At 42.3% G+C, this 14,814-nt stretch overlaps 1 protein-coding gene across 2 annotated transcripts in view; it reads right to left on the bottom strand.

Annotated features, from left to right (window-relative positions):
• Nucleotides 1–14,814, bottom strand: part of LOC118363969 (FACT complex subunit SSRP1-like) — a 63,217-nt gene that overhangs the window by 36,654 nt on the left and 11,749 nt on the right. For both annotated transcript variants that reach the window (XM_052488384.1, XM_052488385.1), the window contains exons 4-13: nucleotides 14,180–14,285; nucleotides 13,797–13,990; nucleotides 13,490–13,590; nucleotides 12,141–12,270; nucleotides 11,865–11,968; nucleotides 11,538–11,666; nucleotides 11,110–11,334; nucleotides 10,943–11,015; nucleotides 9,288–9,420; nucleotides 9,119–9,161 (exon numbers count right to left, since the gene is read on the bottom strand). In XM_052488384.1, coding sequence (XP_052344344.1) covers nucleotides 9,119–9,161; nucleotides 9,288–9,420; nucleotides 10,943–11,015; nucleotides 11,110–11,334; nucleotides 11,538–11,666; nucleotides 11,865–11,968; nucleotides 12,141–12,270; nucleotides 13,490–13,590; nucleotides 13,797–13,990; nucleotides 14,180–14,285 — 1,238 coding nt within the window. The remainder of the gene's footprint in view (nucleotides 1–9,118; nucleotides 9,162–9,287; nucleotides 9,421–10,942; nucleotides 11,016–11,109; nucleotides 11,335–11,537; nucleotides 11,667–11,864; nucleotides 11,969–12,140; nucleotides 12,271–13,489; nucleotides 13,591–13,796; nucleotides 13,991–14,179; nucleotides 14,286–14,814) is intronic.

A 14,814-nucleotide genomic window follows, 5' to 3' on the forward strand; every position in this document is an offset into this window, starting at 1 on the left:
AGAGAGAGAGAGAGAGAAATACTGTTAGAGAGAGAGAGAGAGAAATACTGTTAGAGAGAGAGAGAGAGAGAAATACTGTTAGAGAGAGAGAGAGAGAGAAATACTGTTAGAGAGAGAGAGAGAGAAAATACTGTTAGAGAGAGAGAGAGAGAAATACTGTTAGAGAGAGAGAGAGAGAGAAATACTGTTAGAGAGAGAGAGAGAGAAATACTGTTAGAGAGAGAGAGAGAGAGAAATACTGTTAGAGAGAGAGAGAGAGAAATACTGTTAGAGAGAGAGAGAGAGAAATACTGTTAGAGAGAGAGAGAGAGAGAGAGAAATACTGTTAGAGAGAGAGAGAGAGAAATACTGTTAGAGAGAGAGAGAGAGAAATACTGTTAGAGAGAGAGAGAAATACTGTTAGAGAGAGAGAGAGAGAAAAATACTGTTAGAGAGAGAGAGAGAGAAATACTGAGAGAAGAGAGAGAGAAGAAATACTGTTAGAGAGAGAGAGAAAGAAACTGTTAGAGAGAGAGAGAGAGAAAATACTGTTAGAGAGAGAGAGAGAGAAATACTGTTAGAGAGAGAGAGAGAAAATACTGTTAGAGAGAGAGAGAGAGAGAGAGAAATACTGTTAGAGAGAGAGAGAGAGAGAAATACTGTTAGAGAGAGAGAGAGAGAGAATACTGTTAGAGAGAGAGAGAGAGAAATACTGTTAGAGAGAGAGAGAGAAGAAATACTGTTAGAGAGAGAGAGAAATACTGTTAGAGAGAGAGAGAGAAATACTGTTAGAGAGAGAGAGAAATACTGTTAGAGAGAGAGAGAGAAATACTGTTAGAGAGAGAGAGAAACACTGTTAGAGAGAGAAGAGAGAGAGAAATACTGTTAGAGAGAGAGAGAGAGAGAAATACTGTTAGAGAGAGAGAGAGAGAGAGATAATACTGTTAAGAGAGAGAGAGAGAAATACTGTTAGAGAGAGAGAGAGAGAAAATACTGTTAGAGAGAGAGAGAGAGAGAAATACTGTTAGAGAGAGAGAGAGAGAGAGAAATACTGTTAGAGAGAGAGAGAGAGAAAATACTGTTAGAGAGAGAGAGAGAGAAATACTGTTAGAGAGAGAGAGAAAAATACTGTTAGAGAGAGAAATACTGTTAGAGAGAGAAATACTGTTAGAGAGAGAGAGAGAGAAATACTGTTAGAGAGAGAAGAGAGAAATACTGTTAGAGAGAGAGAGAGAGAAAATACTGTTAGAGAGAGAGAGAGAGAGAAATACTGTTAGAGAGAGAGAGAGAGACACTGTTAGAGAGAGAGAGAGAGAAATACTGTTAGAGAGAGAGAGAGAGAAAAAATACTGTTAGAGAGAGAGAAATACTGTTAGAGAGAGAGAATACTGTTAGAGAGAGAGAGAGAGAAAATACTGTTAGAGAGAGAGAGAGAGAAAATACTGTTAGAGAGAGAGAGAGAAAATACTGTTAGAGAGAGAGAGAATACTGTTAGAGAGAATACTGTTAGAGAAATACTGTTAGAGAGAGAGAGAAATACTGTTAGAGAGAGAGAGAGAGAGAAATACTGTTAGAGAGAGAGAGAGAGAGAGAAATACTGTTAGAGAGAGAGAGAGAGAGAAATACTGTTAGAGAGAGAGAGAGAGAAATACTGTTAGAGAGAGAGAGAGAAGAAATACTGTTAGAGAGAGAGAGAGAGAGAAAATACTGTTAGAGAGAGAGAGAGAGAGAAAGAAACACTGTTAGAGAGAGAGAATACTGTTAGAGAGAGAGAGAGAAGTAATACTGTTAGAGAGAGAGAAATACTGTTAGAGAGAGAGAAATACTGTTAGAGAGAGAGAGAATACTGTTAGAGAGAAAGAAATAGAGAGAGAGAGAGAGAGAGAAACTGAGAGAGAGAGAGAGAATACTGTTAGAGAGAGAGAGAGAAATACTGTTAGAGAGAGAGAGAGAGAAATACTGTTAGAGAGAGAGAGAGAGAGAGAAATACTGTTAGAGAGAGAGAGAGAGAGAAATACTGTTAGAGAGAGAGAGAGAGAGAAATACTGTTAGAGAGAGAGAGAGAGAAATACTGTTAGAGAGAGAGAGAGAGAGAAGAGAAATACTGTTAGAGAGAGAGAGAGAGAGAGAAATACTGTTAGAGAGAGAGAGAGAGAAATACTGTTAGAGAGAGAGAGAGAGAGATACTGTTAGAGAGAGAGAGAGAATACTGTTAGAGAGAGAGAGAGAGAGAAATACTGTTAGAGAGAGAGAGAGAGAAAATACTGTTAGAGAGAGAGAGAGAGAGAGAAATACTGTTAGAGAGAGAGAGAGAGAGAAATACTGTTAGAGAGAGAGAGAGAGAAATACTGTTAGAGAGAGAGAGAGAGAAATACTGTTAGAGAGAGAGAGAGAGAAAATACTGTTAGAGAGAGAGAGAGAAAATACTGTTAGAGAGAGAGAGTTAGAGAGAGAAATACTGTTAGAGAGAGAGAGAGAGAATACTGTTAGAGAGAGAGAGAAATACTGTTAGAGAGAGAGAGAGAAATACTGTTAGAGAGAGAGAGAGAGAAAATACTGTTAGAGAGAGAGAGAGAGAGAAATACTGTTAGAGAGAGAGAGAGAGAGAAATACTGTTAGAGAGAGAGAGAGAGAAATACTGTTAGAGAGAGAGAGAGAGAGAAATACTGTTAGAGAGAGAGAGAGAAGAAATACTGTTAGAGAGAGAGAGAGAGAAATACTGTTAGAGAGAGAGAGAGAGAGAAATACTGTTAGAGAGAGAGAGAGAGATACTGTTAGAGAGAGAGAGAGAAATACTGTTAGAGAGAGAGAGAGAGAAATACTGTTAGAGAGAGAGAGAGAGAGAAATACTGTTAGAGAGAGAGAGAGAAATACTGTTAGAGAGAGAGAGAGAATACTGTTAGAGAGAGAGAGAGAGAGAAATACTGTTAGAGAGAGAGAGAGAGAAATACTGTTAGAGAGAGAGAGAGAGAAATACTGTTAGAGAGAGAAATACTGTTAGAGAGAGAAATACTGTTAGAGAGAGAGAGAAAAATACTGTTAGAGAGAGAGAGAAATACTGTTAGAGAGAGAGAGAGAGAAATACTGTTAGAGAGAGAGAGAGAGAGAAATACTGTTAGAGAGAGAGAGAGAGAGAAATACTGTTAGAGAGAGAGAGAGAGAGAAATACTGTTAGAGAGAGAGAGAGAGAGAGAGAGAAATACTGTTAGAGAGAGAGAGAAATACTGTTAGAGAGAGAAATACTGTTAGAGAGAGAAATACTGTTAGAGAGAGAGAGAAAATACTGTTAGAGAGAAATACTGTTAGAGAGAGAGAGAGAGAAATACTGTTAGAGAAATACTATTAGAGAGAGAGAGAAAATACTGTTAGAGAGAGAGAGAAATACTGTTAGAGAGAGAGAAATACTGTTAGAGAGAGAGAGAATACTGTTAGAGAGAGAGAAGAGAAATACTGTTAGAGAGAGAGAGAGAAGAAATACTGTTAGAGAGAGAGAGAGAGAGAAATACTGTTAGAGAGAGAGAGAGAGAAATACTGTTAGAGAGAGAGAGAGAGAGAAATACTGTTAGAGAGAGAGAGAAATACTGTTAGAGAGAGAGAGAGAGAAATACTGTTAGAGAGAGAGAGAGAGAGAGAAATACTGTTAGAGAGAGAGAGATACTGTTAGAGAGAGAAATACTGTTAGAGAGAGAGAGAAGAGAAATACTGTTAGAGAGAGAGAGAGAAATACTGTTAGAGAGAGAGAGAGAAATACTGTTAGAGAGAGAGAGAGAGTTAGAGAGAGAGAGAGAAATACTGTTAGAGAGAGAGAAATACTGTTAGAGAGAAAGAGAAATACTGTTAGAGAGAGAGAGAGAGAGAGAGAGAGAGAGAGAATACTGTTAGAGAGAGAGAGAGAGAGAATACTGTTAGAGAGAGAGAGAGAGAAATACTGTTAGAGAGAGAGAGAGAAATACTGTTAGAGAGAGAGAAATACTGTTAGAGAGAGAGAGAGAGAGAATACTGTTAGAGAGAGAGAGAGAGAGAAATACTGTTAGAGAGAGAGAGAGAGAAAATACTGTTAGAGAGAGAGAGAGAGAAATACTGTTAGAGAGAGAGAGAGAGAGAAATACTGTTAGAGAGAGAGAGAGAGAAATACTGTTAGAGAGAGAGAGAGAGAAATACTGTTAGAGAGAGAGAGAGAGAGAGAGAGAGAGAGAGAACACTGTTAGAGAGAGAGAGAAGAAATACTGTTAGAGAGAGAGAGAGAGAGAAATACTGTTAGAGAGAGAGAGAGAGAGAGAGAATACTGTTAGAGAGAGAGAGAGAGAGAAATACTGTTAGAGAGAGAGAGAGAAAATACTGTTAGAGAGAGAGAGAGAGAGAAATACTGTTAGAGAGAGAGAGAGAGAGAGAGAGAGAAATACTGTTAGAGAGAGAGAGAGAGAGAAATACTGTTAGAGAGAGAGAGAGAGAAACACTGTTAGAGAGAGAGAGAGAAATACTGTTAGAGAGAGAGAGAGAGAGAGAATACTGTTAGAGAGAGAGAGAGAGAGAAATACTGTTAGAGAGAGAGAGAGAGAAAATACTGTTAGAGAGAGAGAGAGAGAAGAAAATACTGTTAGAGAGAGAGAGAGAAATACTGTTAGAGAGAGAATACTGTTAGAGAGAGAAATACTGAGAGAGAAATACTGTTAGAGAGAGAGAGAGAGAAATACTGTTAGAGAGAGAGAGAGAGAGAAATACTGTTAGAGAGAGAGAGAGAGAAATACTGTTAGAGAGAGAGAGAGAAAAACACTGTTAGAGAGAGAGAGAGAGAGAGAATACTGTTAGAGAGAGAGAACACTGAGAAATACTGTTAGAGAGAGAGAGAGAGAAAATACTGTTAGAGAGAGAGAAGATACTGTTAGAGAGAGAGAGAAATACTGTTAGAGAGAGAGAGAAATACTGTTAGAGAGAGAGAGAGAGAAATACTGTTAGAGAGAGAGAGAGAGAAATACTGTTAGTTAGAGAGAGAGAGAAATACTGTTAGAGAGAGAAAGAAATACTGTTAGAGAGAGAGAGAGAGAGAAATACTGTTAGAGAGAGAGAGAGAGAAATACTGTTAGAGAGAGAGAGAAATACTGTTAGAGAGAGAGAGAAATACTGTTAGAGAGAGAGAGAGAAGAACTGTTAGAGAGAGAGAGAGAAATACTGTTAGAGAGAGAGAGAGAAATACTGTTAGAGAGAGAGAGAAATACTGTTAGAGAAAGAGAAATACTGTTAGAGAGAGAAAGAGAGAGAAATACTGTTAGAGAGAGAGAGAGAAGAAATACTGTTAGAGAGAGAGAGAGAGAGAATACTGTTAGAGAGAGAGAGAGAGAGAAGAGAATACTGTTAGAGAGAGAGAGAGAGAGAGAAATACTGTTAGAGAGAGAGAGAAATACTGTTAGAGAGAGAGAGAGAAATACTGTTAGAGAGAGAGAGAGATAAATACTGTTAGAGAGAGAGAGAGAGAAAATACTGTTAGAGAGAGAGAGAGAAATACTGTTAGAGAGAGAGAGAGAGAAATACTGTTAGAGAGAGAGAGAGAGAGAAATACTGTTAGAGAGAGAGAGAGAGAAATACTGTTAGAGAGAGAGAGAGAAAACACTGTTAGAGAGAGAGAGAAATACTGTTAGAGAGAGAGAGAGAAATACTGTTAGAGAGAGATACTGTTAGAGAGAGAGAGAGAGAGAAATACTGAGAGAGAGAAATACTGTTAGAGAGAGAAAGAGATACTGTTAGAGAGAGAGAGAGAGAAATACTGTTAGAGAGAGAGAGAGAGAAATACTGTTAGAGAGAGAGAGAGAGAAAAATACTGTTAGAGAGAGAGAGAGAGAAATACTGTTAGAGAGAGAGAGAGAGAAATACTGTTAGAGAGAGAGAGAGAAATACTGTTAGAGAGAGAGAGAGAGAATACTGTTAGAGAGAGAGAGAATACTGTTAGAGAGAGAGAGAGATACTGTTAGAGAGAGAGAAGAGAGAAACACTGTTAGAGAGAGAGAGAGAGAAATACTGTTAGAGAGAGAGAGAGAGAAGAAATACTGTTAGAGAGAGAGAATACTGTTAGAGAGAGAGAGAGAGAAATACTGTTAGAGAGAGAGAGAGAGAAAAATACTGTTAGAGAGAGAGAGAGAAAAATACTGTTAGAGAGAGAGAGTTAGAGAAGAAAACACTGTTAGAGAGAGAGAAAGAAGAAATACTGTTAGAGAGAGAGAGAGAAAAATACTGTTAGAGAGAGAGAGAGAAATACTGTTAGAGAGAGAGAGAGAGAGAAAATACTGTTAGAGAGAGAGAGAGAAAATACTGTTAGAGAGAGAGAAAATACTGTTAGAGAGAGAGAGAGAGAAAACACTGTTAGAGAGAGAGAGAGAAAAATACTGTTAGAGAGAGAGAGAGAGAAAAGAGAGAGAGAGAGAGAGAAATACTGTTAGAGAGAGAGTTAGAGAGAGAAATACTGTTAGAGAGAGAGAGTTAGAGAAATACTGTTAGAGAGAGAGAGAGAGAAAACACTGTTAGAGAGAGAGAGAGAGAGAAATACTGTTAGAGAGAGAGAGAGAGAGAAATACTGTTAGAGAGAGAGAGAGAGAAATACTGTTAGAGAGAGAGAGAGAGAGAAATACTGTTAGAGAGAGAGAGAAACACTGTTAGAGAAAATACTGTTAGAGAGAGAGAGAGAGAGAAATACTGTTAGAGAGAGAGAGAGAGAGAAATACTGTTAGAGAGAGAGAGAGAGAAATACTGTTAGAGAGAGAGAGAGAAATACTGTTAGAGAGAGAGAGAGAAATACTGTTAGAGAGAGAGAGAGAGAAATACTGTTAGAGAGAGAGAGAAATAGAGAGAAAATACTGTTAGAGAGAGAGAGAGAGAAAATACTGTTAGAGAGAGAGAGAGAATACTGTTAGAGAGAGAGAAATACTGTTAGAGAGAGAGAAATACTGTTAGAGAGAGAGAAAAACACCGTTGTATATATATATATATATAAAACACTGCCGAGAGAAATACTGTTAGAGAGAGAGAGAGAGAAAAACTGTTAGAGAGAGAGAGAGAAATACTGTTAGAGAGAGAAAATACTGTTAGAGAGAGAGAGAGAGAGAAATACTGTTAGAGAGAGAGAGAGAAATACTGTTAGAGAGAGAGAGAGAGAGAATACTGTTAGAGAGAGAGAGAAATACTGTTAGAGAGAGAAATACTGTTAGAGAGAGAGAGAAAGAGAGAGAAATACTGTTAGAGAGAGAGAGAGAGAAATACTGAGAGAGAGAAATACTGTTAGAGAGAGAAATACTGTTAGAGAGAGAGAGAGAGAGAGAGATACTGTTAGAGAGAGAGAGAGATACTGTTAGAGAGAAATACTGTTAGAGAGAGAGAGAGAGAGAGAAACACTGTTAGAGAGAGAAATACTGTTAGAGAGAGAGAGAGAAATACTGTTAGAGAGAGAGAGAGAGAGAGAGAGAAATACTGTTAGAGAGAGAGAGAAGAGAAATACTGTTAGAGAGAGAGAGAATACTGTTAGAGAGAGAGAAATAGAGAGAGAAGAAATACTGTTAGAGAGAGAGAGAGAGAAATACTGTTAGAGAGAGACTGAGAGAGAGAAGTAATATGCTAGAGAGAGAGAAAGAGAAACTGTTAGAGAGAGAGAGAGAGAAATACTGTTAGAGAGAGAGAGAGAAATACTGTTAGAGAGAGAGAGATACTGTTAGAGAGAGAGAAATACTGTTAGAGAGAGAGAAATACTGAGAGAGGGAAACACTGTTAGAGAGAGAGAGAGAAATACTGTTAGAGAGAGAGAGAGAGAAAAACTACTGTTAGAGAGAGAGAGAGAGAAACACTGTTAGAGAGAGATAGAGAGAAATACTGTTAGAGAGAGAGAAATACCTGTTAGAGAGTTAGAGAGAGAGAAATACTGTTAGAGAGAGAGAGAGAGAAATACTGTTAGAGAGAGAGAGAGAGAAATACTGTTAGAGAGAGAGAGAGAGAGAAATACTGAGAGAGAGAGAAATACTGTTAGAGAGAGAAATACTACTGTTAGAGAGAGAGAGAGAGAAATACTGTTAGAGAGAGAAATACTGTTAGAGAGAGAGAGAGAGAAATACTGTTAGAGAGAGAGAGAGATACTGTTAGAGAGAGAGAGAGAGATACTGTTAGAGAGAGAGAGAGAGAGAGAAATACTGTTAGAGAGAGAGAGAGAATACTGTTAGAGAGAGAGAGAATACTGTTAGAGAGAGAGAAATACTGTTAGAGAGAGAGAGAGAGAGAGAAATACTGTTAGAGAGAGAGAGAGAAATACTGTTAGAGAGAGAAAGAAATACTGTTAGAGAGAGAGAGAGAGAGAAATACTGTTAGAGAGAGAGAGAGAGAGAGAAAATACTGTTAGAGAGAGAGAGAAAGAAAGAAATACTGTTAGAGAGAGAGAGAGAGAAAATACTGAAGAGAGAGAGAGAGAAATACTGTTAGAGAGAGAGAGAGAGAGAAATACTGTTAGAGAGAGAGAGAGAGAAATACTGTTAGAGAGAGAGAGAGAGAGAAATACTGTTAGAGAGAGAGAGAGAGAGAAATACTGTTAGAGAGAGAGAGAGAAATACTGTTAGAGAGAGAGAGAGAGAGAAATACTGTTAGAGAGAGAGAGAAATACTGAGAGAGAGAGAGAGAGAAATACTGTTAGAGAGAGAGAGAAATACTGTTAGAGAGAGAAAGAGAAGAAATACTGTTAGAGAGAGAGAGAGAGAATACTGTTAGAGAGAGAGAGAGAAATACTGTTAGAGAGAGAGAGAAATACTGTTAGAGAGAGATACTGTTAGAGAGAGAGAAGATACTGTTAGAGAGAGAGAAGAGAGAATACTGTTAGAGAGAGAGAGAGAAATACTGTTAGAGAGAGAGAGAGAAATACTGTTAGAGAGAGAGAGAGAAATACTGTTAGAGAGAGAGAGAGAAATACTGTTAGAGAGAGAGAGAGAGAAATACTGTTAGAGAGAGAGAGAGAAATACTGTTAGAGAGAGAGAGAGAAATACTGTTAGAGAGAGAGAGAGAAATACTGTTAGAGAGAGAGAGAAAGAGAGAGAGAGAAATACTGTTAGAGAGAGAGTAATACTGTTAGAGAGAGAGTAACTGAAGTGGGCAATGGATGAAGGGGTAAAAACTCACTCCTCAGCAACATCACTCTCCTCCCCAGGGTTGAAAGACTCATCTAGTAAAGAGAAGAGAGAAAAAAACACATTTGCTCTGTTGGAAATGTAAACCTCTCACAACAGCCATACATTCCTAAGATTTCTTACTACCGAGGCCCTGATTGGCTGCGGGAGTCGTCACTCACCGGTCTCTTCGTCGGAGTCGTTGTTGCCGTCTCCCTCCTCTCTGATCTTGCCCTCAGCCTTCATCCTCTCCAGGTAGGCATCGTGCTGGTCTTCATCGGAGTCACTGTACTCGTTGTTCTTACTCTTCATGCCCTGTTGGGGGGGGAGTAGCAGAGTCAGACTACACTACCCATGATGCCCCAGCAAGGCCCTGCATCTCTATCTCTTCCTATGGACAGCAGGTTAAGGTACAGGGGCTGTGTTCCAACACTTTAAAATGGCTTCCTTTTCTTACCTCCTTACCTTTAGGACTACTCCTATGATAAAGTGAGACCAGGGAAGGTTCTCAATTGCATTTCGTTGATTCCTCGCATCCTCTCTCTTCGCCTCCCTCTCAAAACCCATTGGATGAGAACAATGACTGTGTATATGAATTTAAAAAGCCATCAATCACGTGACACCATTTATTCTTATGGGAAGACTCAATAGCGCACTGAAGCCAAATGAAGTGGGTTAAGATGGGCGTCTCATGGAGACATAACATGCTCAGTTTGAGCTACTCCAGGAAGTGACGTTGCAGGCTAGCTCAGTGCTGCCCCCTCTCACTGAGTTTCTCCAGTTGAAGGCCAACCGGGGTACTGCAGTCTGCCATTATCTTCTAAATTATCCTTTTAACTTCTTCTGTGTGGGATTTTAAAATAATGACTCAAGGACATACATCTGGTGAATTCAAAGTCGTTTTTGGCACCATGATTGGTGAAGAAGATTGACCACGAAGATGCCATGGGGGATCGTGTTTTCTGCAAACAATGCCTGCAGTACCACGGTCAGCCTTGAACTCCACGGCTTCAATGAGGGAGGGGGGGCAGTCATTCTCCCCTGGATGAGGTCAGAGGTCCCTCCCCGCTGACCTCGAAATCCAAGAGTTTTTGAGGAGGCGAAGAGAAAGGACGTGAAGAATCAAGGAAACGCAATTGAGATTCTCCCTAGGTGAAAAGTTTAGAAGCTAGACAAACAAGAGGAAGTGGAAGACAGAATCATTTGTAGTTCTTGACCATTCGGGTGACCCCCAGGGTAGTCGCTTTGTTATCATGGCAACTCCCACCCAGGGCAACGAAGTGGGCCGTTGACAGACAGAGCTGGCTGGCTCTGTTTATATTACCAGAGAACATTATGGGTGAAAAATCACAAATTCCTGTATTTGGTTTAGAGGACGTGTTTCGTCTTTCAGTTAACACACTGCAACACCTCAGGCAATACATTAGTCAAGACAACGCAGGCAACCAACCACACACACACACACACACACACACACTCCTTTTCACACACACGCACTCTCCGACACATCTCTCGGTGTCTCAGCATAATCATAAACCGATTAGTAAAACATTTATGGCCATTCACAGCAACCAATCACCATGATTAGAATGGTAGCACCCTCCTCTTCCCCCATCCAACACAGACACGCCCCCCTGCCCACCATGCGAGCAGTAACCACTACAAACCAAAAAAACCAAGACAACCCTCCCGAAACCCCGTAACCATACCAACCTTCTTCTTCAGGAGTACACAACAGACACACAAGAAAAGAGCAAAATCCGTCAATATTTCTCAAACGCATCTCGGACGAGAGTCGAATGTACTTCCACCACAGTAAACATCTCCTAGAGGTTACCTCCTTGAATCCTCTATTCTTGATGTTGAGTTCCTTGGCGTTTACAAAGTCAAACAGCTTCCCGTACTCCTCCCTGTGAAGGGACAGAGGGAAACAAAAAACAGAAACCGTTCGTCAGGCAGAGTCTACACGCGGTCGTGTGTCCGTTCCCAAGTTCCCCGCCGTACCTCTCGATGCTGCTGAAGGTGAACTGGTTCCCCTGCTTGGTCTCCACCTCGAAGTCGAAGGAGCGCGTGGTGGTGGTGCCTCTGGCGAAGTTGACACAGGAGATCTCCTCGAAGCGCAGGTGGACGGGGGGCTTATGCACGTAGATGAAACCCCTCTCCAGCGGGTAGAGCAAACCGGACTGTGCCTTGTAGGAACACGTTATACACTGGGCCCCTGGGGTGTTCCTACAGGGGAGGGAGACTCAATTACCAAAACGCACGACAAAGTGCTTTATGATAACATGGGTCTATAATGAGGTCCGTACAAAAGAGGAACCGTTGGAAGCACCACAGGGTTTGAGTTTGAGCTCTAGGGACAGGAGGAACATTGGTGTGTGTTTTACGAGTGATTCCGCAAGCGAGCGTTTTTTGTGTGGTGTTTTTTTTACCCCTGGAAGTTTCCGGGCACGGTGATCTTCCTGTTGACCAGAGCCTTCATCACCCTGCTCACCATCTCAGAGAGAGAACCTGACATGTTCTTACTGAGCTTCCCTTCATAACGCTTCTCCACCTCCTCCCTACGGGAAAAGAGGGAGAGAGAGAGGGGGAGAGGAGGGATGGTAGAGGGAGAAAGAAGGGAAAAAAGAGAGGGGGAGAGAAACAGAAATCGGATTAAGGGATTCTCACCACCCGATATTATTATTATATTACAAAGCGAGTTAATTGTTCCTCTTCCATGTGCTGTCGAGCTGCTGTCGTTTATTTCTCCCACTCACTCGCTCATGTTGAGGGTGAGGCGGAGCTCCTCCTCTTTAGAGAAGAGCAGGATGAGGAAGTGGTAACGGGTCTGCCCCTGCTTGATGGGCGGGTCCAGACTGATCTGTAGACGGAGGGAGGGAATGGTTATGAATCGAAGAGGCTGACACGGCGTTTGACGTGAGCACGACGGCATTCACACTGCATCGTCCGCGTGTTTGGTGCCGAACACAACTGAACACAGTCTACAGTCGACTGTCAAGCACTCACCTCAATCAAACACACACAACACTTACCACAAAGAACATCTGTCTCTGATCCTTGTGTGGAAGCAGGAAGAGACGCAGCACGGTGGTGTAGGGGATCTTGTAGTCAAACGTCTTACCATGGAGGTGGAGGAAGGCGGGGTAGATGAGGATATCATACCTGACACACAGAGAGAGAGAGAGAGAAGAAAGTCGGTGAACGAGGGCAAGAAAGAGAGAAAGACCTTTGATCAAAGGAGGTGTTTGTCTTGTAGTGGTAGTGCTAAGTGACCAAGTAATATTTTGTTTTTTGGGCGGTTATTAAACAACTAATTGACCGACGTTGCTTAATTTACTTGAATTCCATAACGGTTTTTTTTGGGGGGGGGGGTTCAACTCGCCGTTTCTCTAGAGAAATCAAATCATTCACGAGAGAAATCAATTCAAGAACTGTATGAGACTCTGGGCTGAAGGGAGGTTTAATTTTCCCTAAGCATATATTTAATCTAGTTTGGCACAGAAATGTGGTAATACACTACAATGACCATAACACATGGAGCACTTTTTTCTGTCTCGGACAGAGACGGATGAGAGAGGAAGAGGTGACGTGATTGGTTTCACTCTCACCAGAATCGGTCCAAAAATAATCCCTAAGCTTGTCGCCTGCCTTGTCGCCTTTGGGACAACGACTCCCATTGTTAGGGCGGAGACATGAGCATTTCTTCATTATATTCAGATCTCTGGACAGATACACGTTTACGCCTGCTACGTTATGTTCGATATACACAGGCCATATGAGAGAGGAATGTACACAACACAATGAAGAGAGACAGAGACGGTTGAGGAAGTTATATCTTATCTACTTTGACAAACTAGTAGGATGACTAAAGAAGGTACAGTATGGGGGAGAACAATGTTAGATGGCCTGGCTGACTGACTGCTCCTGGCTGAGCAGAGAAGAGAGGAATGAGAAATAATAAAGTCATCAAATAAAAACGAAGTAATAAACACAACTGAAAAATGTGATTTCATACCCGAAGTGGACTTGACCGAGACATTGGAAGTGTTTTGGCAATTGACTGTTCACTATTTTAGGTTTTGGAATTTCCATTAAAATCATTGTAGTGTCCTTAATTCATAATGCATTTAAAAAAAATTATGTTTAAAAAAAATAAAAAACAAAAACCGGGATTACTATTTTATAATCAAACAAACAGACTTCAAAAAGCATTATATCGCTCAGCTCTACTTGTCCGTGGTCGTTATTATTTGGAAGGGGGAACGTATCAAAACCAGGTGAACAATTTGCGGATCAATCTGATAAACGTAGAGTAACGTTATAGAAAGTAATGACTGCTAATACTGATGAATAGTGGTTCGTGGTGCTGATGTCACAGTACCTGCCCCTGGGTGTGAGGCACTGCAGCTCTTTGAAGACACACACAGCATCTCCTGTAGCCTGGATCACGTCGGCCTTAGACAGCACATTCGCGGCAAACGCCTGATAGGAAGGAAGGGAGGGTTTAAGCAGGAATAACATCAATCACTGCATCATTGATGTTGCTGTGAAAACAACTGTTTCTGAGTACAGAACAGCTGTAGTGGCAGCGCCATCTGCTGGGGTAAAGCCAGTAAGGCACTGATGACCACCATTCAACCAGTTAGTTCTCCTCCCTGGTACGGGTCCGGCAGTAGAGCGCGGTTTACCTCCACGGGGTCTGCCCCCTCGTCTGCGGGGCCGGGGGGGACGTAGAAACGGACCTCCATGAGAGAGACCTCAGCGTCATCGTTCTGGTGGAACTCCAGCGTCACCTCGTTCTTCCCGGTGGCACACTGGGACACGCTGGCCAGGGGGATCTCAAACACGGAGCTGTCATTCACGTCAAACGACAACAATGGACCTGCGGAGGGCGGGGGGGTTAAAGACTACATCTCCCACAATGCACCTCAACATGGCTGGAGAAATGCTACAATGAACGCTTCAAGAGAGATTCAAAATCTGGTTGTGAAAACATCCAAGAGGAAACTATATTAGATCCTCTGCTGGTGTTGTGTGACAGGCGTTTAGAGTTTAAGAGGGTGTTGTTTACCAGAGAATTTAGCAGTGCCCCAGTTCCAGCCCTTCACACACATGTCCTTCTCTGTCAGCTCCACCTTGTAGTTGGCCTTGAAGAACTCCGAGATCCTCTCAAAATCCTGGAGAGGAGGAGATGCGTGGCGTGGGGGGGAGAGGAGGAGATGCGTGGCGTGGGGGGAGAGGAGGAGATGCGTGGCGTGGGGGAGAGGAGGAGATGCGTGGCGTGGGGGAGAGGAGATGCGTGGCGTGGGGGGGAGAGGAGGAGATGCGTGGCGTGGGGGGGAGGAGAGGCGGCGTGGGGGGAGAGATGCGTGGCGTGGGGGGAGAGATGCGTGGCGTGGGGGGAGAAAGAAGAGAGGTGGCGTGGGGGAGGAGATGCGTGGCGTGGGGGAGAGGAGATGAGGAGATGCGTGGCGTGGGGGATGATGCGTGGCGTGGGGGGAAGAGGAGGAGATGCGTGGCGTGGGGGAAGAGGAGGAGATGCGTGGCGTGGGGGAAGAGGAGATGCGTGGCGTGGGGGGAAGAGGAGATGCGTGGCGTGGGGGGGGAAGAGGAGGAGATGCGTGGCGTGGGGGGGAAGAGGAGGAGATGCGTGGCGTGGGGGGGAAGAGGAGGAGATGCGTGGCGTGGGGGAGAGGAGAGGAGATG

This window comes from Oncorhynchus keta, chromosome 30 (genome assembly GCF_023373465.1).
Source record: "Oncorhynchus keta strain PuntledgeMale-10-30-2019 chromosome 30, Oket_V2, whole genome shotgun sequence".
NCBI classification, from domain to species: domain Eukaryota; kingdom Metazoa; phylum Chordata; class Actinopteri; order Salmoniformes; family Salmonidae; genus Oncorhynchus; species Oncorhynchus keta.